This window comes from Silurus aristotelis (genome assembly GCF_946808225.1).
Source record: "Silurus aristotelis genome assembly, chromosome: 4".
Taxonomy (NCBI): Eukaryota; Metazoa; Chordata; class Actinopteri; order Siluriformes; family Siluridae; genus Silurus; species Silurus aristotelis.
Genome location: NC_139577.1, coordinates 23,284,115 through 23,310,215, shown reverse-complemented (window position 1 = coordinate 23,310,215; position 26,101 = coordinate 23,284,115). Strand labels below are relative to the sequence as shown.

At 37.0% G+C, this 26,101-nt stretch overlaps 1 protein-coding gene across 1 annotated transcript in view; it reads left to right on the top strand.

Annotated features, from left to right (window-relative positions):
• The first annotated feature begins 12,702 nt into the window (after positions 1-12,702).
• Positions 12,703-26,101, top strand: part of cfap46 (cilia and flagella associated protein 46) — a 56,048-nt gene continuing 42,649 nt past the window's right edge. Inside the window, exons 1-15 of the mRNA XM_083538276.1 lie at positions 12,703-12,727; positions 12,871-12,984; positions 13,129-13,250; positions 17,710-17,841; positions 18,037-18,101; positions 19,240-19,404; positions 19,521-19,644; positions 19,863-19,951; positions 22,854-23,000; positions 23,102-23,201; positions 23,296-23,394; positions 24,341-24,531; positions 24,667-24,895; positions 25,078-25,198; positions 25,899-26,019. Of these exons, the coding sequence (XP_083394402.1) occupies positions 12,936-12,984; positions 13,129-13,250; positions 17,710-17,841; positions 18,037-18,101; positions 19,240-19,404; positions 19,521-19,644; positions 19,863-19,951; positions 22,854-23,000; positions 23,102-23,201; positions 23,296-23,394; positions 24,341-24,531; positions 24,667-24,895; positions 25,078-25,198; positions 25,899-26,019 (1,754 nt within the window). The 5' untranslated portion in view covers positions 12,703-12,727; positions 12,871-12,935. The remainder of the gene's footprint in view (positions 12,728-12,870; positions 12,985-13,128; positions 13,251-17,709; positions 17,842-18,036; positions 18,102-19,239; positions 19,405-19,520; positions 19,645-19,862; positions 19,952-22,853; positions 23,001-23,101; positions 23,202-23,295; positions 23,395-24,340; positions 24,532-24,666; positions 24,896-25,077; positions 25,199-25,898; positions 26,020-26,101) is intronic.

Genomic DNA, 26,101 nt, shown 5'->3' with positions numbered 1-26,101 from the left:
TGGTGGGTTGCGTCCCATTCTGGATCTTCGCTCCTTGATCCGCTCACTTATGAGGCTCAGGTTCAGGATGCTTACTCTCAAAGAGGTCATGTCTCAGGTCAGGTCTGAGGACTGGTTTGTCATGATAGATCTGAAGGACGCATATTTCCACATTGCCATCCTTCCCACACACAGGAGTTTCCTGAGGTTTGCTTTCGGGGGCGAAGCTTACCAATATCGGGTCCTCCTGTTCAGCCTAGCACTCTCACCCCGTACCTTCACGACGCAGTGCACTGACCCCGCTGCAGCTCCAGGGCATCCGCATTTTGAATTATATCGACGATTGGTTGATATTTGCTCATTGAGAGCATCAGGCAGTTCGGCATCGAGATGTCGTTCTCGCCTCCATGAAGGAACTGGGGTTCAGACTGAACGCTGGGAAGAGTGTACTTTTTCCAGTACAGAGAACCAGTGCAAGCACTGGACACTTACCTCCACAGGACAAGTCCATGGAGGAAGTCAGAGCAGCTGTTCGTCTGCTATGGCCCTAATAGGAAATGTTTCCCGGCCAATAAGCAGACGTTAAGGAGGTGGATAGTGGATGCCATCCTGTCAGCTTATGAGTCCTCTTGCCCCCCGCTTCACTCGGGGTCAGGGCTCACTCCACCCGGAGTGTGGCGGCCTCTACAGCCTGGTCCGCTGGAGTGTCACTCCAGGACATCTTTGACTTTAGAGCCACTCCGGGCTCCTCTGTCCTACGTGCAGGTGCCAAGGCCCTCATACATTAGGCAGGGTCTGGTCAATGTGGCTTGATTGGTTCCAAAAGCGTTATGATGCAGTTCGAAGTTCCCAAATGGGGACCATCTCTAGGTTTACGTATGTAACCCCAGTTCCCAGCGGGAATGAGACGCTGCGCCTCCGTGCCACACTCCCTGCATCCCTGTGGCGCTTACCTTCTCTCTGTGCAGAAGCCAGCATCGTTACCATCGCGTCTCGTTCCATCTGGGAACTAGGGTTACATACAGTGAGGAAAATAAGTATTTGAACACCCTGCTATTTTGCAAGTTCTCCGAATTAGAAATCATGGAGGGGTCTGAAATCGTCATCGTAGGTGAATGTCCACTGTGAGACATAATAAAAAAAAAAAATTCCAGAAATCACAATGTATGATTTTTTAACTATTTATTTGTATGATACAGCTGCAAATAAGTATTAGAACACCTGAGAAAGTCAATGTTAATATTTGGTACAGTAGCCTTTTTTTGCAATTACAGAGGTCAAACGTTTCCTGTGGTTTTTCACCAGGTTTGCACACACTGCAGGAGGAATTTTGGCCTACTCCTCCACCCAGATCTTCTCTAGATCAGTCAGGTTTCTGGCCTGTTGCTGAGAAACACGGAGTTTGAGCTCCCTCCAAAGATTCTCTATTGGGTTTAGGTCTGGAGACTGGCTAGGCCACGCCAGAATCTTGATATGCTTCTTACAAAGCCACTCCTTGGTTATCCTGGCTGTGTGCTTCGGGTCATTGTCATGTTGGAAGACCCAGCCTCGACCCATCTTCAATGCTCTAACTGAGGGAAGGAGGTTGTTCCCCAAAATCTCGCAATACATGGCCCCGGTCATCCTCTCCTTAATACAGTGCAGTCGCCCTATCCCATGTGCAGAAATACACCCCCAAAGCATGATGCTGACACCCCCATGCTTGCCAGTAGGGATGGTGTTCTTGGGATGGTACTCATCATTCTTCTTCCTCCAAACACGTTAGTGGAATTATGACCCAAAAGTTCTATTTTGGTCTCATCTGACCACATGACTTTCTCCCATGACTCCTCTGGATCATCCAAATGGTCATTGGCAAACTTAAGACATGCCTGGACATGTGCTAGTTTAAGCAGGGGAACCTTCCGTGCCATGCATGATTTCAAACCGTGACGTCTTAGTGTATTACCAACAGTAATCTTGGAAACAGTGGTCCCAGCTTTTTTCAGGTCATTGACCAGCTCCTCCCGTGTAGTTCTGGGCTGATTTCTCACCTTCCTTAGGATCATTGAGACCCCACGAGGTGAGATCTTGCATGGAGCCCTAGTCCGAGGGAGATTGACAGTCATGTTTAGCTTCTTCCATTTTCTAATGATTGCTCCAACAGTGGACCTTTTTTCACCAAGCTGCTTGGCAATTTCCCTGTAGCCCTTTCCAGCCTTGTGGAGGTGTACAATTTTGTCTGTAGTGTCTTTGGACAGCTCTTTGGTCTTGGCCATGTTAGTAGTTGGATTCTTACTGATTGTATGGGGTGGACAGGTGTCTTTATGCAGCTAATGACCTCAAACAGGTGCATCTAATTTAGGATAATAAATGTAGTGGAGGTGGACATTTTAAAGGCAGACTAGCAGGTCTTTGAGGGTCAGAATTCTAGCTGATAGACAGGTGTTCAAATACTTATTTGCAGCTGTATCATACAAATAAATAGTTTAAAAATCATATATTGTGTTTTCTGGATTTTTTTTTTAGATTATGTCTCTCACAGTGGACATTCACCTACGATGACAATTTCAGAGCCCTCCATGATTTCTAAGTGGGAGAACTTGCAAAATAGCAGGGTGTTCAAATACTTATTTTCCTCACTGTACGTAACCTAGAGACGTTATAATTGCATATAAATTGGATAATCTACAAATAATTTATAATAGTGACACCTAGAGGTGGTTGGTGGTAAGACAAAATCACGACGTTTCCACCAGAATAGAAATAACAGACAAAATTTGAGCTCTCTAAACTTGTTCACTTTTGTTGCTACATGCACATATTAATTTTATGTTGTTTTTTTTTGGTCATTGTGATTTCACCCTTTTTACATCGTATCTCTGTTGGTTTCTTTTATTTAGCTCCAACTCGCAGACGTTCTGGAACATCTCTTAGGAGCATTCTCCACAGAAAGTTTCGTCAATTTAAACTCTTCTTTCTCGAAACCTATAATTAAGACTTTGATGATGACACCCGCATTTCTGCAACAAATCAACCATCTCCTCCTTACCCGTATCCTACTAATTACTCTCCGACTACACCCGATTATTATGTTCCTCCCATAACTTCACCTGATTCTGACCCTGATTATTTGCCTATGTCTTTTGCAGCGGCTGAGGCCCACCAGCTCTTTTTCTTCCTCAATAAACATGCTTAAGTCTGTCTTGTACGTTGTTTTTCTGTCTCTCCAACACACATAACACCAGTCAGACCCTACTCTACCCTATTTATTAGTATCTGATTATTATTATCTTAATTGTGCTTAGAGGAAATAGATTACATGAATTTGATTAACATATAGGCAAGATAGGTTTAATCAAGCTACTTCTATTGTATCTAATAGGTTCTATACTAATTACTTAGTCAATTTGTTGGATTAATATTAGTTTGATTAAAACACATGCTAGATAAGGTTGATTAGAATATTTTTCTCGACAAGGTGCTCGAAGAACTTTGCATGTGTGCCATTTTTACTGAAAGAGTAATCCATGTGACAAGGCTCAAATAGTGTGCTTTATCTCAGCCAGAGGCAAGAAACTGAGAGTTAGAGGACAGGAAACATGGAAGAAAACCAGAAAGAAAAAGGCATTATGACAAAAGATGGGGAGACAGGGGAAAAGGCAGAAGGAAAAACGAAAAAACTTGTCAAAGGAAAGGGGATGGGCTTTTTCTGCCAATAATCTAAAAGAGAGACTGAGCAAAGATGAAAGTCAAAGAGACATATATAAAGAGTGTGAAGTGATATGACTTTTTTTTTCATTGATTGGCCAATCTGTGGCCTTGCAAATAACATTTTCCACAAAGTCAGTTTGGTAGGTATAGTAATATTTGAGTCGTTTTTGTGGAATGAAAGAAATAAAGCATAAAACAATGAGAATATTATAATGTCTCTATCCCCTCTCCCTCTACATTTTCTCAAAACAACCATTCTTTCTCAGTTATTGTCTGCAAAAATGATTAATTGAACAATTTATATCATAATTGGCATGACTAGGTATTATTTATATTGCTACAGCTTCAGGTAATAATAAAATGAAAATTCCATTAGTCTTACTACTATATGATTTATAAAGAAATTGACCCATTACATGTGTGTGTGTGTGTGTGTGTGTGTGTGTGTGTGTGTGTGTGTGTGTGTGTGTGTGTGTGTGTGTGTTTGTAGAAAGAGGGAGCCTGCTGATATTAATCCAATCAACTTCATGACTTAAATATTATAAAAATCACTTTCACGCTTACGCCAACCTGTTTCATTTCTGTTTACAAATTTCAGAAACCAGGGTTTTGGAAAAAAACATTAGTCATGTCATATTTCACCCTCAAGCATGTACAAAAATCTAAAGAAATTGTATGAAATATAGCAAGGATATGCTTTAGTAATATGACCGTCACTTGAACTTTTAAAGAATGTTAAATGTTGCTGAGAGGCTGTGCTATTTTTCTTCACCAGTTAATGTGGAAAGATAAGACAAGGTTTTACTTCTTTTCATTCATCTTTTAATAAAGTCAGCTTTCAAGTCAGCACCAGCACACTTGGCATGCAGATTCATAACCTCCCACCTAATTTTAGCCTAGCCTCTGATACATGGGTTGTATAATACATACACTGATTACAAGCACAGAAAAGCTCTGACCTTTTGAAACACGTCATCTTTATGCCTCTGAAGGTCCTTTATTCCTCAAATACCTGTCAGTTGCATGATATTATTAGGTAACTTTCGCATATAACATTTATATTTCATTCTATTGTTAACCTACGATAGGATTTATCATTTTACATGTATTTTGTTATTTTTGATGTCACTGCTTGTACAACCCAAATATTCACAGTGGGCCATACACCTACAGTTCATGGCCGGTCTACCTACATTTAAGCTTGAGAAATGAGAGAAAAACATAAATTTTATGTGGAATAAACACAAAAAACTCAGGATTCAACTCTAAGGTGCCAGCATTTTCCACTGAAAGACCATGCCACTACATAACAGGAATGGCATCAATAAAACTTTTCGCAAAAAGAAAAAATTTTTTAACTATATTTACTAGATTTTAACATTGGTAAATTATTTATTTATATGGTACATAAGAGGTCAAATATTACCAAAAATCACTGGAAACAGAACATCTTGTTCAAAGACATTAACAAACCCACAGAGAGCCACTAAAATAAAGCATTTGCATTAATGACTCTGTCTGCACCATTACTCCCTTTGCTGTGCATTACTTATGCACTGGTGATTCAAAGACATGCTTTTCAGATGTTCTCACAGTTTGGGCAGATGTCTTACAAGATTGCATGATGACTTTCATATAAAATTGTTGGTTAGTATACTGATCATGTCTTTGTGGATTCCCTGAGTCATACCACCAGGCATTATGAGTATGCAGTCCTATGGGCATTACTCAGATAATTGACTAGCCCAGTCTAGTCAAATCCAGTGTGAACCAGCATAAAACTCCAAGCAGTAGCCACAAAGTCCATTCAGGCAAAGTTTTAATTCTGAGACAAGTAAATGTTTTAATCTAATATGGTATATCCATACTTTTACTTCTTATAGAAGTTTTGCTCATGAGACATAAACCGTTTTACATGTTTTATTTACAAGCACGTAGCATCTAAAGGCTGAAGGCGGCAAATAGACTAAAGAATCGCCAAGAAAGTGAAGAAAAAGTCAAGAAAGGTACAAAGAAAAGATAAATGTGATAAAAACACAGGGTTCTGATTCACAGGGTTTTGATTCATTCATCTTGCCCTTGTCAAACTGGCCATAGATGAATACACACTTAATTAGGATTCGGTCCAGTTGCAAATTACATTACGGCACAATAATTACCGGATATAGAGTGAGTAAATGGGAAACTCAACCCATTGAAGTTGACTAATGAGATTCCATGCATTTTTATGGGGCAGATTAGAAGATTTTTTTGCTGGTTAGCAAAGCACAGTGATGGAAGAAGTTCTGCGAACAAAGCTAAAGTTTTTCATATATTATCTACGGAAGATGAATCATATTTTGATTATTTATTTGTGATGTGTGATTCAAATACTTTTCTTTCTAATTAATTTATGCCAATTGTTTGCTGCATCTTCCTGTACTATTATATGTAGTGAAATATTTAAACACAGAGAGAAGATAATGATGTAAATATGCTACCATCACAGTGAAAAATCTTTTAATAAATGTTTGAAGCTGATCATTAAATTAATTAAATGTACCTAAATTAATCTTACTGCTACAGTGCTGAACTGAATTTTCATCATTATTCAGTAGGAAGTGATTTGTGAATATACTTGCAAAGAAAGTACTCCGCACCCTCTTATTCCATTAATAATGCATGAATGAAAAAGAACAATAGCAAATTGTACACATGTAAAATAACTATACAGATTCAGCACTACAGCCTTGCCTTTTCTCCCATTTAGAACCTCTAACTTTAAGTGGTACTTCTGACAGACCCATATAAAAGGCAATGATAGAGTGCTATGGAGTTCAACAATCTAATTTGGAAGATAAAGGTACAATAACTATCTTACATAAGTATGCAAAGTATGCATTTATTTTACTGATCTTTATATTCTTTATTCTCTAATGTATAGCTAAGAGTTTTTTGTATGCTGTAGCATTCCACTTTACCTAGAACTACATGGTTTAAACATGTATCCTCATATAACATGTATAACTGATGAGGAAGAACCACTGAAACCCTTTGTAATGAAGGGAAATGATTACTGTGCTTAAGGTCTTCTCTTCCAAAATCAGTGCCAGACTTTACTAATGCTCTTTTGTCAGAATGGGTAAATCCTCACATAAATGCTCCAAAATGTACAGAAAAGCCTTTTTGTGAGACTGAAGGTTATTATAAGAGGAGAGGGGGACTGTTTTTCAGTCTAAAATTCAGTCTGCAGGCTGATCATCCCTCTGCATTGCCACATTCATTTAAATAATAAAATTTTATTTAGTGTCCATGTTAGCTTTTGTTTTACACCTACTGTATTTGGGAAACAAATAGAAAGTTTGAGGATGAAATGGAGACAGAGAGGAGAGGGGTAATAGCTCAGGATGAGAGTGTAGTGAAGTTTAATGAACCTGATGTTGACGATGATGATTATGATGATCATCAGCATTATCATCATCGTCATCATCATCATCATGATCATCATCATCATCATGATATTTGGCTGTATTTTAGGCTGTAAAGTTTAATTGAGAAGTAGAAGTAAAATCTCAAAAGTAAACAAAAAGAAGGTGATCTAAACAGCTTTAACCTATAACCTAAGTTCATTCCACTCATGAATGTAGAAATAATTTGTGGCAAATTGATAGTCACAGCCTAAACGTCCTCTAGAAGAGATACTTATTATAAAGGTACTTATTATAACAGTATGTATTATATGTATTATTATTGTGTGTTTATATACATATATATATATATATATATATATATATATATATATATATATATATATATATATATATATATATATATATATATATATTACTGATGCACCTATCTGGCAATTAAAACTGTCTGTATGGAAACAGCAAAGGTTCCTTTAGGTGTCCTGATTTAAAACACCATAATCACTTTAAAACATTTACATGAATATTTTGATTTCATGCTTTATGTTGAGTATGGATTTACTAATAATAAACATACATTTGCATAAAGCATACATATTTGTCCATGCTCATATTGATTAAAGTATTAAAAACTTGAAAAGTATTTAATTAAGATTATATATTATATTATGATATTATTGTCATATCATATACATAGTCTCTGTGTCTTTACATTCCAGGTTATATGTTCAGGGTATGTGTTACGTATATATAACTGACATGCCTTTACTGGGACTGCTATAAACACAATTTAATTCAATTACTGTCATTTTTCCCACTCAACTTTCTAATTGAAATTAAGTGTCAAAAAATATTGTATAAAATAAAATGATTTATTGTTGTTTAATTTATAAATATATTGCCCAGTGAATCTGGCATCAAGTGCTTGCATAGCAATATTTCTGGCAATATCTTCAAAGCATCCATTTCCACCAGAAAATCACCTCAATTTATGCTTCTACTCGGTAGTCCTATGCTTTACACTTATTTAAAGACTGTGACTTTAAGCAGCTTTTGAAAATAAATGTAAAAGTTCAAAATAAAGAATTACATAATCTTTATCAGCAGTGAAAAATTTATATTTGAGTAATCTCTCTAAATTTGTATTCTATTTGGAGGTTATCCACAGGCATGTGTATTTTATTGGCAAAAACAGAACAGGGGAACCAAGAGCAAACCCAGTAAACAGAATATGGGGAAAATATACTGCACCGCTTTGCCTCTGAAAATCTAAAATAAGCATGATACTGTCAGGAATCCCCCTGCCACGCCCCCTGCGGAGGCTGTCATAACCCGGGATTCCCGGCCGCACCTCGCTCCGGTTCTCGTGCATGCCCCGAACACCTGGGATCAATCCCAGGCCACCTATAAAACTCCCTCACACACACACACGGGTTGTCGGTTATTACATGTACGTGGTTATGCTCGTGTGTGTGTGTGTGTGTGTGTGTGTGTGTGTGTGTGTGTGTGTGTGTGTGTGTGTGTGTGTGTGTGTGTGTGTTTTCCCGGTGGTGTTTCTCCGCGTCAGCTTTTCCCGCTACGCACCTTCTGTTCCCGGATTCCCCGCTTTCCCCACGGTGACGGCTTTCTTCCCCAGCGCACCTCGGATTTCCGACGCCTCTCCGTCGCTGCCTCCGCGTTGCGCTTCCTCCACGCCTCACCGCGGATATTACCCAAGGAACTGCCTTTTGCCGGTTTTATCCCGCTCTGCGGGTGTTTTGTTTTGGCTCTGCCTTCTTCATTTAATAAAGACGCCGGCTTCTACTTCTGCCTCCGCCTCCGTGTTCGCCGCGTGACAGATACTATAGAAATGTGCCAAAATTACAATACAGTTTTAAATAGTGTGTTTGTTTATAATTGTTACTCAAGTCAGGATGCATAACAATAATGATTTTTTGCTAAGGTATTATAGATAAAAAAGAAATATAAAAAACCCGTTGAAGTAATTTATTAAAATGTAATGTAAAACAAAACATGCTATTACAATATTCATGTTACATTTTCATTAATTTGTCATTGTTATGCTACCTACTTATTCTTCTTACTGTATATCTTACTATAAAGTAGCATGTGACTCAACAATAAACTATGAAAATTTTTTTCTCAATACATTCACAACTCTTTTAGCAATACTTTTGAAAAATGACCTTGAGTCTAATAAAGATGTTAAGTGAAATAGGAGTCATGGACTAATAAACAAAATTTATATGTTGGATGTTTCCTGTTAACTTTTATTTAATTATGTTCTGGTGAACCCAGTAGTATGCATGCAATAAGATTGGTATTGCCTTGCTGTGCTATTCACTTTATATATCCAGTGGTGGGCATAGATGTTCTTAAAAAAAGACATAGTGATTGCCTGAAAACATGTCCTCCTGCTGTCAGCACGGTCCAATACAACACTGCACACACAAAAAGCTCCAGCTGAGCAGAAAATCAAGCAAAAAACCTACAGAGAAAAAAAAGACTATTGGGTAAACATGAAATATGTTTACTTTCTCAAGAAGAAAAGTTATATGAAACAAGCAATCAAAGGTACGCAAAGCTAAATAAATAAAAAATACTCTTGGTTCTTACAGCCTCAAATGATTTTCCCCATTTTCTATAAATAGCCCTGTTTGAAAGGCACTTAAAAGTATCTAAAACATACAGTATCTGCAGCACCTGAGAGCTCTCTCTCTCTCTCTCTCTCTCTCTCTCTCTCTCTCTCTCTCTCTCTCTCTCTCTCTCTCTCTCTCTCTCTCTCATTATATAAGGTGCACCAACTAAAAATTTAGTCAAACAAGTTATTTTGGTTGTCCTAAATTAAATGTAAATTAAATCTGTGCCCTGTAGAATAAACAATCCCATCAGAACCTGCATAGTATGAAAGAGTGCATTCAGTACTGCAGCTTGCATGTCATTATCACCTCAACTCAACTCATCTCAACTCAACTCAATACTTTTTATAATTACTTGTTAGTAAAATTTGTAAAAATGATTTGAAATGCAAACCTAATATACATACACTGCAGATGTACTGTAACCTGCCTGTAGCCCTGCTCTCTCTCTCTCTCTCTCTCTCTCTCTCTCTCTCTCTCTCTCTCTCTCTCTCTCTCTCTCTCTCGTAAAAATCCCATCTGCCCTGTTGAGCCTTCTGTTCATCTCCTTTCCCATTGACTGCACAGATGTTTTTTTTTTATCCAATCCAGATGTTTGACCGACACTTAACATGAAATGGGTGTTTAAGTTCTTACTTTCTTTCCTACTGTCTTTCTCTTGCTGGTTGATCTTTGACATTTTGTGTATTATTATCGCTTAATGTTTTTTTAAAGCTTTTTTGCATTGCAAAGCACACAAATACACAATACATCAAATTTATTTGTGCATATATCCCAAAAAAAACTTATTTAAACTCTGAGAGTTCTCTGATTCCCTCCATTTAGTCCATCCCAACTTCTCCAACATCATAATTATTGTTAATGTTGGTAATGTTGGGTGGAACATGTGCAATTAGAGACTATAGTTCATTACCTAGACATTCGTCATTGTCTGTATAACCAAACAACTACAGCAAAACAAGTTCCGATTCATCCACAAAAGTATTAATGGAGTTTTGCAATGATGTCAGACGAGATCAGGTCGAACATGTAGCCAGCATTTGAGGTTGTCTCAAAGATGTTCAATGGGGTTGAGGACAGGGCTCTGTGCAGGACAAACAAATTCTTTGTTCGGCAACCTTTCCTGCTTCATACACATTGTGATGTGGAAACACGTTTGAACCTCCCTTCCAACTATTAGACATTAAGGTGTGATGCTCTGGTGTTCACAACAGGGGCGTAGCCATCATTTCAAAAGTGGGGGGGACAAAATGTCTAGTGTTACCTGTTTTTGTTTTTTTCAGTTAACCCTTGTTTAATTGACAGGTTTAATTTGAATCATATTATATATTTTTTTGCTTTATATGCTTTATGATTATACACATTGGTACTCTAAGGTAGTAATGTGAACCTTTTTGAGTATAAAGTACAAAGATGTCCTTATAATGGTACTAAGAATATATTGTTTACATATTTAAAATTGTATTTTGTGTATGCACAGTACATGGCACACAGTAATGGATACTTGCAAATTCAAATAATACTTCATTTAGTTCTATTCTACAGTCCATGTTTCAGGAATAAAACAAGTAATTCAAAACAAACTATTGAAAGAAAATATGTATTGAAGTCAACTGACAAACATGTCAAGACCCGATATCAATTATACAATGAGATGAAATAAACATTTAGTGAATTGATTTTTGCTCATTCTTGACAACACATAAAATTATGAAAGAGCACCCCATAAAATAAAGATCGTTTCTATCAGCATACTTTAACGTTTCCCCTGTCATCTACCCTCATTCACCGGACTACATTACCCATCATCCTTTGCACCCCGTCATCCACCTTGTTTGTTTCGCGTCTTCACCTGTCTGTTCACCCGGACTCTATTTATACTCATCACCACTGTCTTCACTCATTGTCGGTTATCGTCTTTACTACGTTGTATGTATGTGTGATTTACCTGCTCCTTATTATTAAAATTACATCTTTAATGTTACTATTCGTCGTCCTCGTCTCTCCGTGTACATACTGTGACACATACTTGATATTATGTAGAATTGACAGAGTTAAACATGCTGTAAAATCTCAGTTCAACATTTTATTTTATTTGAAGGGTTTTGATAACACACTTGTTAAAACAAAAGACGTTATAAAAGAGTTTAAGGAAAATACACTGAAAAAAGTGAACGCTTGTCCAAGCAGCTATTTTTCCTTATAATCCTTTAAATCGTTTAAAACGTGCTAATTATTCAAAAAGAGCAACAGGCAAAGTTACTAAACATTGTGCAACACAAATCGGATACCATAAGCCAATTTACACTGCTTAACTTTTTTGTAAAAAAAAGGAGTGAAGCGGTTTTTGCCGCTTTGAGATCATCGCAACCGAATGTTGGATCGCGCGCGGGACCGCGGATGCGACTCGAGCTACAGTACTAGGGCGCGTGATGATGACGTGACAAGTACGTGACTGATTGCCATGGATACGTGAACGTCATGTATAGTCTATCTGGTCTCTTTGAATTTTATATCACTCTGCATTTATATACATTGCTCCATTAAAACTTTAACATGTCGTGAACACACACTCTCCACTAAAAACGTGAGGGGGACGAATTAACTTTTTAATAAAAAGTGCGGGGGACCCGTGTAATCTACGCCCCTGGTTCACAAACTATTGGACATGTAATGCATCAACACATAAAATGACCTCTGAGTTGTCACGTGGTGTAACATCTCTTTTTATACTTAATTTATTATACTTAATAAACTGGCAACGCAATATAAATGTATGACATCTTCCTTTTGGTATTATAAACTATTTCAGAGTATTTCAGAAAAGTTTCGAGAGTATTTTTTAGAAGGGATCAGTTATAGATGAAGTGCTGTACTAAAGCATTCAGGTTTTGCGTTCACTTTCGCACTTGTCGCTGTATTTCCGCGCACGCGCTGAGCTACCGTGTCGTTGCTAAGATACCGTGCGTGTGGCGTGTGTGTTTACGGGCACGCGGACACCGATTGACTGTGAGTTCGGCTAGCTGCTGATTTTAACCTTAATTCTGTTCAAACTACATTACGTTTCGAAGAATTACACACTTAACTACTACCAAACAAATTCCACTTGGTTGTTTTGGTTGTCTTTGATATATTTCGTGTATTTTTCCAAGCCTTCGAGCAGAACAGTTGGTTATTTCCGGTAATCTGTCGGACTGTAAAAGGTCTCGCGCTGAAAATGGATCTCCGAATCCGGCAGTACCTGACACAAGCGCAGGATAAAGACGGTACTAATGAATTCAATTTGTCTTTTTATTTAACACAACAATATACGCATTAGTAATTTACAACGCCAATAATAGTTAGAAGTCTTACAAGTTTGAACACGTTTATTACAAGTCATTTGAACACATTATCATTTATTCGTGCAGATCCTGCAGCTCTGAGGAGAGCTTATGCCACAATTAAAGACGCGATGTCGGGAAAAGCTGCATCAGATCCTCAGTGTTTTCTCCCGGAGCTGTATGTGCTGTGTGCAGAGCAGGCTCTCGTGGTAAGCACTTCCTGAACTCCTACCTGCATAATCAGACCAGCTTCAAAATCAAAATTTACCTGTGCAAGGTATCATATCTCTAAACTCAGGCTTACCTGAGCCAATGCACCTCTTAATAGCATTATAACTGAAAGGTATCTCATGCAGCAAAAATGAATGGCATTACTGAAGCATGAAACCCAATGAACACAATTGAACAAGTTTCCTTTCACTGCAGCCACTGCTGAGCCACCTGCAAACATCATCTCTAGCAAAAGAATCAATAATAATCTCTTAAAATTACCCCAGATTTTCTGTGCTTTACCGTTCATTTTTCCGTACATTTAGTTTTTCTAAGGGATTTGAAATGAAGGCAAATTGTGTTTTTGTGCAAATTCTATGGGAAAGAAAATGCTAAAGTATAAATGCTAAAGTATAAAAAAGCTTAGCAATTATATTTAAATGTTTTTTTTCTTTCTGATCTTTCCTCACGATGCCCAACTTTTCTTGAAAAGTCTTGCATATAAGTATTTAAGTATCTTGATCTTTTTTTTTTAATTTTTGTTAATAGGTATCTGCAACCAAATCAAAACTTTCTCCTCTGTCAACGATTGTGGAATGAAAAAACTGCTATTAAATCCACATGAATTGTCATTGAACTTGTGCACTTAGCTACAAATATTAAAACGTATCATATATTAAAATGTGTCAGTGATTCTGACACTGTGAATGCCAGCATACAAGGCCCTTCTGGCCCTGACAGCCCACCATTGCTTAAACCACAAAGCTCACAGAAGTGGTAGGTCAGTGGTTAAGCTGTTAGATTTTGAGTCAGCAGGGCATGAGTTCAAATCCCACATCACCAAGCTGCCACTGCTAGGCCCTTGAGCAAGGCCCTTAACCCTTCATGGCTCAGTTGTATGGATGTAATCTTAAGTCACTGTGAATAAGGGTGTCTGTCAAATGCTGTAAATGTACCTTCTCTCTTTTGGTCACCTTTAGTGCCAAGATGCACTTTATATTCAGACACCTGCACAGCCAAAGCAATGTGATAATATAATTATTCATCATTTAAATAGAAACCCAGTTGTCAAACCATCATTCTAGCTATACAGATTCTCATTTGAAACCTAACTAATAGCAAGTTGCGGATTATCTTAAATTTTGCGGGAATCTGCATTGGGACCGACTGTTCAGGAACGTGAGGAATAACATTTGAAATCAAATGCTGTACACTATTACATTTATAAAGTGACATAATGTCTAGATGAATTCACTAAGGTACCATAGGGGCTGCAGGGGTGCATCAGAAATTCGCAGATTCTTAGAACGTAACCCCTGCGAGTTCCCGGGACCACTGTACTTATTGGGCATTTGATTTGGTACACCTCCAAAAATATGCTACACAGAGAAGTTTGTGGACACTTAACATCACACCTGACCATCATATGTTCTTTTTTGAACATCACATTCTATATATAGCCCCCTTTTGTCAGTAGTGGATTAAGGTGGTCATGCAAACCTAGGATACTCTGTGTATGCCCTTCAAACTCCTTGTATGTTAACAGAAAAAACAATATTTTAATCCATGTGTAAAAGCATGCTAGGAGTGTTACATGGCCCACAAACAGTGACACTCTCAGGAAGGACTGGCATACACAGTGCATCTGCAAGCTGGTAACAGCTTTAAGCTTTCTAAATCAACAGATACAACAGCAGCGGTACAAAACACTGTGATTTGTGGAGACAAACTCACAACATGCTTTACAAAGACTCAGATCGATCCACTGTGCAATGCTGAATAAATCAAAGCTATAATTATACAATAAGCACGGCGGCAGCACAATTATACACACAGACTCCTACTTAAGATTTTTTTTCTCCCTTGTTTTTCTTATAGAGAAGTCCTTAACAATCCTGGTAAAATCCAATTCGCACAGAATACTACTTTCGTCAAGACGAATGATTAAGTCTGTTTTGGCTCATTGTAGATCTCAGTTTGTTTTTAATTAGTGCCAGAATTGGAATATTGCGCCATTGCTGTGTTGGGAATGGTCTAATACTGAATTCATAATGGTAAGCAAGATTCCAGTGGTGGTCACTTTCCACTGATGCAATCGGATAGAGGAAATTTAACAAATTGTACATAAGAACAGATGGACTACAGTTACAAATGAAATGCCTACATGATTATTGATATAAGAAAATATGTTAGGGTGTACTTTGAGAAACTAGCCACACTTACTTTTACTATTGCTGCAGAAATAAACTATTAATTTATTATTAATTATTGTATTGAATTTAGTTATCTATCTGTAGCAACCAGTTAATTGGCTGACATGAATGCAAAAAAAAAATAATCTAGAATGTCAATGTAAAGGATACAGAAATTAATAAATTGAGTATTACAAACCTTACTTCCTCCTTCCAAACTTTTTATCTTTACATATTAGGTAAATGGTCACATGAAATTATTCTTCATGTACATTAAACACAACAAATGCCATTTACATTACTTGTCAAATGAAGTGTTTAAAATCAAATAAGCTCATGTAGTATTTTCAAATAGTGTCATTAAGCATATTTTTTCAATCAGGATCTGCATAACAAAAAGTAATACGCTGGTATAGCATTTTATAAAGCCTTTATTTGATTAATAAATGTTTTCCTTTTACAAGCCTTGAAATTCCTCACAGCTTGTTCACCATAAAAATGTTATTTTCTGTAACTGCTGTGCGATACAAACTTGCTTATGTGTGGTGCAGCTCTTAGTTTAAAAGAGATCAGTTTGAAAAGAATCCCAACCACCACACACTTAAAAACTAAAGCTCTTTATCTACAAAATGCATGAAACATCCTAATGTGCAATGGAGAGGGTTTTGAAATAAGTGCAGTTATCTGCTGCATTACTGCAGTACTTCCTACCAGGCAGAAAACGACAACAGGACCACGTTGTGCTTTGGAACGATAACACGTGAAGATAATTGGCCACAACTCTTTTTAATTTGCCATGGCAATCTGATGTGTTGTGATTTTACTGTAGCAATTATCTTACCATGCCTATGAGCAGTTGATGCTCACAGACGCCATAAAAAATGTAAGTATAAGTTTGAGATCATACGCATAGACAGTGATTTAGGGCTGCAGCTATAGATTATTTTAGTAATCTGTAATCAGATAAGAAGTTATTTTTTACCAAGTAATTTGTTACCTTTCTAAAAAAAATTATATTGTTTTATTACTGAATTGCATACAAGAATATCTGTAAAAACTAGACCCATTCAATACATTTAAATGGCATATTATAACAAAATGCAAATACAAATATATAAACAAAATCATAAATAAAAATATAAAAATCAATTCCAAAGGCTTAACGCACTGTAGAGTTTTCTTTATGATTTTGTTTGAAATGATCCCAAACTTTGAAAACATTTTGTCATTTTCTTTGACCTAAATCTTATCCTCACTTGTCACTGTTTTCTGCCTGTTTCTCCATTTTTTTTTATTATTTTGCAGCCTATTCTGTGTTGTGTAGAAGCCCGTTTATGCCACATAAAAAAAAGTGCCTAATTGTGACTTTTAGTCTCGCAATTCCGACTTTATTTCTTGCAAATCTGACTTTATTTCTCTCAATTTGGACTTTATTTCTGTTAATTGCGACTTTATTTCTCGCAATTGCGACTTTATTTCTCACAATTCCGACTTTATTTCTCGTAAACATCCAACATTTCTGGTGAATCCAACGGTAACCATGTTGTCATTTTAAGATGTTGGCATATGAACTAAGCCACCTCTGTCGCCTGCTGTATTTAATTTTAATGTGTAAAGTTTTCTGGCTGTACAGAGGGGGTGATGCTGCCTAAATAGCAAAAAGAAAATGGAGAAATGTAGTAGTCAAATGTAAAATGTAATCGGAATTTCGAAAAATAAAAGCAGAATTGCAAGAAAAATAGTCGGGATTAGGCAAAAAAATTATTTTATGTAGCAGAAACAGGCATAGTGTTTACCTGTCCAGAATGCTCCAGAGGTCAGCGGGTGGTCTGTTAGTAATAATGATCCGTGGGGTAGCAGTGCTCCCTGTGTAGTTAAAATGACTAAAGGAAGCATTGACAAAAAAATATTTTGCAATCGAATTACTCAAGTTACTCGAGGAAACGTTTCAGCCCTACGAACTTGATCGCATCTAGTACATGCAGAATTGCAGTATGGACTTGAACTTGGTTAGGAACTTACTGTTTTGTATATAAAAGGAAGTTGTAATGTTGAATTGTTACAATATATAAAAACAAAACACAAATCATTGGTTTTAAAGTACACAAAGCTAAATGCTCTTTATACTGTATTTCTTCCCAATTATCATGGGTCACATGCTCAAGGGGGGTTTTAATTGGGCGGTATAAATGCAGCAATGAACTGAAATATTAATTATCTGGACTCATAGTGTATTTGGTTGAGTTTGTATGTGTTGCTGTTTCAGCTGGGATGTAGGGAGATCACAGAGGACTGCCTAATGATGTACTTAGAGAGCAAACCCCCACCTAATCAGTTTCTATGCCGCGCATACTTCTGCCAGGCTCAGCTGAACTCACCACGCACTGTTGCCTCTGTGGTAAGTATCCATGCTTCCTGGATTCATTAGAGGCTTTATAGTCACTTCTGGGTAACATTATATAAGAAGCATGTGCGTCATAGATCATGAGGGTATAGATCTTCTTTAGTGCGTGCTTAGGCACATATTTTTTGTAACTCCTATGTGTTTTATTAAAATCAACATTTTCATTGTTTCCTTGTGTTCTATTTCCAGGAGGATATGGATAGAGCTGTTACATACTATCTGAAGGCTATAGAGATATCCAAAGACAAGCCAAGGTAGGCTGTGTAGGTAGCAAAAAAATGGAGAATTTCTTCTCCTTACAATTGCATTAGAATATTTGCTGTTTAAGTGTGAGATATTAATGTTGGGCCATTTCTTTCGTTATGTATCCAAAAAAAAAAAAAAGTTAGGTATACTTTGGGACATAATCTTACAAATATTATAAAGATTAAAAGAGCAAACAGCTGGATTCCAACCCTGTAGTAGCTAAGGCATATTACATTTAAGTCTTTAAATAAATGAGTAATATTTCTACACATGATCATAATTCATCATAAATGTTATAATTTTGAGTTAGCTTAGTAAAGGATGAGGTACGGTTTAAGCAAAAATAGATTTAATAAGAGCTGTTCAAATGCCAAAACCAATTTTTTAGCACATCACACGATAGTATGCAATATCATTTAACCACAGCCACATACTTCATACTGTAAAAATATGAATAGGTAATCCCAAATATCATTTGTTATGAGAGAATACAATGAGTCATAGGTCCGATTCTTTTCTTAAGGTGCATTTTTTAAGAAAATTAAGATGCAGATACAGTAACTGCCTAGTGGTTATATTGGCTCTTTTATAGTGTCTTCAGCTGCCCTTTTGGTTTGATTATTCTCCCTAGCACTCATAATTATTGGTTAGATTTAAATAGAAACTGGTCACTATGCTGCCTAAGCTTCTGCACATCATACTTCCTGAGATGTACTGGGAAATAAGACATCAGCACTCATGAGAGAGAGCACTGAATAATTAAAGTAGGCTCAGTCTCCCCAAAGCACTGGTGTTTTAAGATAAACGTAACTGCTAGAAAGTGTTAAAAGTGATGCTGATTCTGCCATTTTATGGGATGACACACCCTAAATCCTTTTTTACCATCTTTTTCTAAACACTATAACCACACACACACACACCATGATGTATTGCTTGCCTTGTGATTTTCATCAAAACATATCCTAGTACAAATAGGTCAGGTCAACAATACTATTTGAGTGTATGAATACTCCTTAAATCCATGTCTTTTTTGTTTATTTTTGCATATCTAATTCTCTCTCTCTCTCTCTCTCTCTCTCTCTCTCTCTCTCTCTCTCTCTCTCTCTCTCTCTCTCTCTCTCTCGCTCTCTCTCTCTCTTTATGTAGATTCCATTTTCTAGTCTTCAATGCTTCTGTTCTATACTTTCAAACAGTGCGAGCTTTCCTACGCCCTTGTTGGCGGCGGTACCTGGTATCCTCTCTCACGCAGGTGCTCAGTGCTCTGGAGGAGGTAGCCGAGCCTGACTACATTTGGCGTGCTGAACTAATGATGTAATATGAGCTCCATCAGTTTTTTTTTTTTTTTTTTTTGTTAGTTGTTTTTGCTGAACAATGTTACTAGTGTGTATTGAGGCTCCTTTTCCAAATACTCTTTCTTTTATTTTCAGGCTCCTTGTGAAGTGCCTGGTGGATGCTGGAAAAAAGAACGATGCTGCTGATTTTTCCAAGGTCACCTCTAAATTTATCCAGCAGCACACACCCGAGCTGTATCCTCAAATTTTCTCCATACAGGTAAATCATTTATTTCCCCTTTGGTCAATTGCACAGTTTATTACATTCTGCCCTCACAGCTGAGCACCCCTGACTGTCTTGGTCTCAGCAATATGCTTCCAAACACGACCTGTATATTTCCTTTTTGTCCTCTTATTTTTCAACGTCAGTTTCCTAGATGTGTTGCCGATTTTATAATCATTGTTATGTGTTGATATATTGTTTGGCATGATTCACAGGTGCAGCATGATCTTATAGATGTCTCCAACATTCTGACAAAAGCAAGACCACAATTACTTGCCATCTATAAACTCCAAAAGCTTAAAAAGTGAGTTGATTTCAAAGTATTCAGTGACTTATTTATTTTTTTGTTTGATAATAATATCACTGGCACATAATAAGCAATACTTGTGTTCATATCAATTAAAAAATGTTAATTAAATGTAATACACAAGTATTGCATATAATGTGCCAGTGATATTATACTGCATTATACTACTTTTCGTCTGATGCATTTGCTCATTTTCTTATTGTTGTTGAATGTATATTTTAAGGCTGCAACCAATGACTATTTTGATAATCGATTAATCGCACAACATTTCTTTTTTAATCATCAGTTAATCGCATTAAACCCTAATTCCCTAATTCAGGGTATGTATGTATAAAATTTTACTTAAAATATAAAAATTTACTGTGTACCACATACTGTGTTTAACTATCTTTAATTTAGACATTTTAAAGCTAATAGCAGCTGCTTTATGAGGAGTGCATGGAGGATTTCTCCTTGATTTCTTCCTTGATTTGACTTATGATTAGTTGTTTCTTCCTGTTAAAATAAAAAATAAAAGCATTTGAGTATGAAAGGTGTAGCAATTTGCAATACAATACGAATCAACATTGGTATTGTATTCTGCAGATGGCAAGTTGAGCACCATGCTTAAAACATCTATATGCAATATAATAAATATAATATATAAAATATGTTTTGACGATTACGAGAGTTGTGAAGATATAAGCATCTAGAATATATAATGAATTTAATTTTGTATAATAATGAAATGATATATGCATAAATTAAATATACAATCATTTAAGCTTTTGAACGTAGTAAAGCCGCAGTACATCACGTTTGAAACAGATAAGTTACTGTTGAAGTAGACAAAGGCTATAAAAAGAGAATGGAGTGGAGAAACGCAGCAAGCTAACAGGGCTTATGAATTGGTGTAAAAAAGTATAAGCATTCACTTAGACCTGAAAATTGGATATTGTTGCTGTTATTTGCTGCTTTTAGATTTAGTGTTTGTTTGCACTGTTTTAATTGAATCCATCACTATGTCACGAGCGAGCTGATTGTGCAACCTGATGCTCGCGAGTCACGACAGAACAGATCCAGTGCGACTGTCCCAAAGTTACAAACAAACAGTTTACTCAATAACACTTCATTAAACTACACCATTTGCACATGATGAGGATTATACAGTTTTTGCTCACAGTGACGTTTCGCCTTCACCCGTGACATCGGTGTGTTTTATTTTCACGTGCCCGTGCATCACTGTGGTGCTTCCATGCCAAACAAGCTCAGCTTTGCATGCATAAAATGCTCTTATGGCTTAGATGACTTGGGACGCACACTTGTTCCTGCTGCAGGTTGACCTCTACTCTGCATCGTTTCATTTTTGAGTTATCTTACTGTCACGCTAACTCGTAACTTGATCAGCCAAACTAATCAATATGGCATTCGCTGACAACATATTTTATTATCGATTATTATCGATTTTTGCTGATTAGTTGTTGCAGCCCTAGTATATTTGAATTATATATCTGTGAGTCTTACATTGTTTCATTTAAATGTTCCCACACTAAGAATGGCCTTCAAAAGCACCAGTTGTATTGACTTATTTTCTGTAGTGAGATTCCCTCGAGGTGACATAGTGAAAGTTATGTGAACCAATTATTTACATGTGGATAGAAAACCCATAGAGTGGCTATGAATTGTGCAGTTATGATTAAATCTGTTGAACAATAGGACATCATAGTTACCCTTTGTAGACCTGCAATGTTTGAGACAGCTTTTGTTTATTGATCTTTTTTATACTATATGACATCTTTCTTATTCACTGTTCTTCTCATATCAGATCTTTTAAAATGGCCCTTTTTTCAGGTGATTTGTTATATTTTTGGATACCTAAGATTTCATTTGTTACATTTTTAAAATGTAACTTTTATCTTCACTGCTTCTTTTATTCAAATCCATGGGAGAATTTGCACTCAGTTATACAAGCATAACTGTATATTTAGAGGGGCAAACTTGGAACACTATTGTTAGCATTCTTGTACTTTTTCTTGCTCTTGCTTTTATTCAAAATGTATTACTTACTAAAGGTGAATGAACATCAAGCCGTAGCTCCTACAGATATGAAATTCAACAAAAAATCCTTCTGCTACCCAGGCAAGAAAAATAAATCTTATTGGGCTGGCGGTGCTGCTATAGCAAAGCATTTAATGCACAATTTTTTGAGCAGAAAGCTGAACACATAGAACTTTGTGGCGGATGGACATGTGGAAGCTGCAGTTGGAACCGGTCACCTGGACTGGACTTTATATCTGAAAATATTTTCTTGACGTTTTAGGCCCATTCATACCAATCGATCATTGCTTGAATAAATGGTGACAATTTACCCATTTTCTAATGGCTACTGTTAAAACAAAAGTCCTTTGAAGGATTTGTTAGAAATTATTGTGTGCATATATTGTGACCAGAATCTCAAAAGAATTTCTCAAAACATCTGGTGGAATTAATGCGATTAGGATTGGAGGTTCTTTTAAAAGTAAAGGGAGGTTGTGCCTGATTTTGGAAATGTTATTGGATTTGACTCTGTCTGCCATGTTGTTGTTCTGTTTAAACTGTTAATGTTTTTTTCTGCATTTTCTATATTACCCTGTAGAAATGTTCATAAGTTTCCAGACATTTGCATTTTCTCTGCTTGCTACTTCTATTAAACACTGCTTAATTCTACTCCAGTTGCGTCCTGCATTTGGGTGCTTTAGCCAGTTCCCCCTGACACCTGTGTTCCCTTTAACTGTGCCTGACTGGATTTTCCAAACAGAATGAGCCTTTCACGAGCACCAAACTCCAGAGTGTTCTGCAGTGACTGCATCATTTCACAGTCAAAGTGAGTGGGGCGTAAATAATGTACCAGAGTGTTAATATAAATCTCTTCTGTTTCTAGACTCACTGTGAATGCAGGCGGAAAAGAGCCAGATGAACTAAGGGAGATTTTTGTCCTCTTGACACATAAATCCCAGTCCCAATCATCTGCTTCTAACAGTCTTAGTATTGACACTAATGACAGCCCTTGTATGACAGTGTCCAGCAGGTAAATCTGTTATGACTAATGCAAACATTAAGCATTGTACATCATCACTCATTATATGTATACATATGAGTGATACAGTGATCAATACCTTTTTATGGCAGGATTGATCTCCTTCTTCAGTTGGCTTTTCTGTCTCTACAATTTAAAGAGCAGATCATAGCGGAGGAATGTATAAAGGAACTAAAGAACATTGATGAGACTGTGAGTGGACTGAGTATTCCTAATGCTGTGTATTTTTTAAACACTCATTACACACAATTTTAAACAAGTGTTCATATACATATGTTCAATGCAGGCTGTTGGGAAGTACATCATGGTGGAGTGTGTTGAGTGTGAACTGGTGCTTATGAAACAAAACTCCAACATTGAGGACTACACCAAAAGCAGTGTGGAGGTAGTGATATTAGATTTACTTTAAGATTGTTAATACATTAGCTTAATGTGGTATCAGTCTATGGTGGCTTTATAATTAACTACGGTGTTCCAATAGAAAATGCTTTCATGCATGCTTGGAAAGACAATTAAATAGTTTCACGTTCGTCGAATATAATTGTATGACTTCAGGCAGTATAATTATAAATGACTCAGAAGTAGCCAAGGATTCCATTGATCAAGGAGGCAGATGAAAATAGAGAATAACTTTCAATGACAAAAAGTAAGAAACAAAGAAAAAAAAGAAATAAAACACAAAGAACTGGAGCCACTAATGGAATTGCAAGAATCATGTCAACAAAAGATATTTACAGTGCATTAGTAATCAAAATCTAACCAAATCATCAGCTAAGCAGGGAAGGAGAAAAAAAAATTCTCTGCAGGCCAAGAAGGAAAGGCAACAACAAGATCCCACAGGTCCGTTCTTTGTACATGGATTACTCAGTTAGCGGGATTTTAATGTTGAGGATTTTAAATGATCTTGGATTGTTTGATTCTTTGAGGTTGCTGTCAAAGCAGCTGGTCCATAAGTTCAAACCTGATCATAAACATGCTTATTTCACATGGACAAGAGTAGATTCATAGGTGGAGGTTTAATGGGAAGTTAGTTGTATCCATGTACTCTCCATTTTTATGAGAACAACCTGTTGCTAAAGGTGCAAGAATAACATGGAGAGTTTTCTCAATTCGTAATGCAGCATAGACACTTCCTGTGCGGTTGCATAGACCTATGGGGGTTTGACCATTTAATGTAGTATTTGTAATAATGAATAGTAACTGCTTTCAAAGTTACAAACATTTAAGTGTAATTGGAGTGTGATTATTGCTCTTTATTTAACCAGCTCCCTCAGTTTTGCTCGCATGCTCTGATGTACTGTATTCCTCCTGGATGTATTTTCTGTTCTCAGACCCAGTTGAGGGTTGTAACCCGTTTAGAAGCATTGCTCCTCAGGGCAGTGAGAGAAGGAGATGCTCAGGTGACACAGAGTGTGTGTGCTGCTCTGTGGAACAGCTGTTTACCTCTGCTCCAGCATAATCTCCGGAAAAACCTCAAAAGCCCCCTGCTCACACTCTCAAAAGCCCTAGAAGACATCAATAGGTTTTTGTGTATTTGTATTTACATTAATATTTGTGGCATTTAACAGACGCCCTTATCTAGAGCGACGTACAAAAGTATTTTGTATTCATATCTGCAAGAGAGTTGTAATTAAAGTCTTTGCATGTGTATCACTAGCATGTTGTTGGACATGCGGTGTCAGGTCCATGCTGAGCTGGCTGCAATAGAGGAGGAAGCGGAGAGGTTGGAGCCTGCAATACAACATCTCCACACAGCCCTTGGCCTGGATGAGAACGGCCAGTTTCATCAGCGTCTGTCCTTCTCTCTTCACCTCCTTCAACTGCGCAGCAAACTTTATAGCACTCCCACACGCCCAGAGGACCAGGCAGCAATGCTCATTCAACAGGTCTGATCACTCTCAGGCTACATGTGTTGTTATTATATTATTAGTCTGATGCTAGCCTAATATCTGTAATGAGCTTAAGTGTAGATATATTGATCCATAATGAGCAAGCAATTAAATCAAGGGCAGATTTCTACTGTTGTAATGTTTGGATTTTATTTGTTTGTTGTTTCTTGCATTTGAAGACAAAAGAGCATCTTGGTAATGAACCAGCAAAGAATTGGCGCCCCATACTGGTTAGTGCTGGTATTGCTTTGGCACCTGACACTTTCCAGATGGTCCTGGATGCAGACAGCACAGCTAAAGGTATTATTGTGTCAATATGCATAGCTTTTGATGTTTTGGCAGTCAAAAATCTGTGGGTGTTATTGGACACAGTAGTTAACATGCACTTTACAAATGCTTATGTGGGGCACCAATCATTTTGCTACTGGCATTTTCTGCACATTTGCTCTGCACCTCATAGATCTGTGCAAACAAATACCTCATATTGACCTTTTATCATCCTCTGCCGGTGCCTGTGTCTAACAGTGATAAAGCACAGTGTTACCCTTAGGGGCTGACGTTTGCAAGTCCATAAACATTATTTTGAGCCAAGTTTTTTTTTTTTTTAACTCAGTACAGGTCTATAGGTTTTGCAAAACTTACAGACTCTGCAAGAGCTTTTTCCCACATGCCACATGCCATTTCTCAACCTGACATTACAGAAGAAAAACCTACGAAACTGCCAAGACCATAACGGCTGAACTGCAAACTTTTTCAGTCTTTTTTTGTGACCTATCCAGACTAGTAATGTTATATTTATTCTGCTCATCACTATATTTATCACAGACAGTTTACATTCTTGCCACTTGTACATAAATCCTACAATGTGAACAACGAACAATTACGTTAATTTCAGCCAAAAAAACAGCAAAAGTGTTTGACTATGTGATTCTACGTCTAACAATATTACACATACTGTTTGGTGTCTATGTTCATGTTCATGTTCTATAATGACTGTCAGGTAGCGGACGACTGGACACTGTGGAGCAACTTGCAGCTAAGGCCAAGCTTTATAGGACCTGTGTACAAAAAGTTGAATGTCATTTTGCCAACCTGGAAAGAGACACAGATGACAGAGAGAGGTAAAGGATTACTGAAGCTTGTCTGATTTCTCTGATTTCATACAAATTTGACTTTACATAAATCTAACATTTTACATGTCAT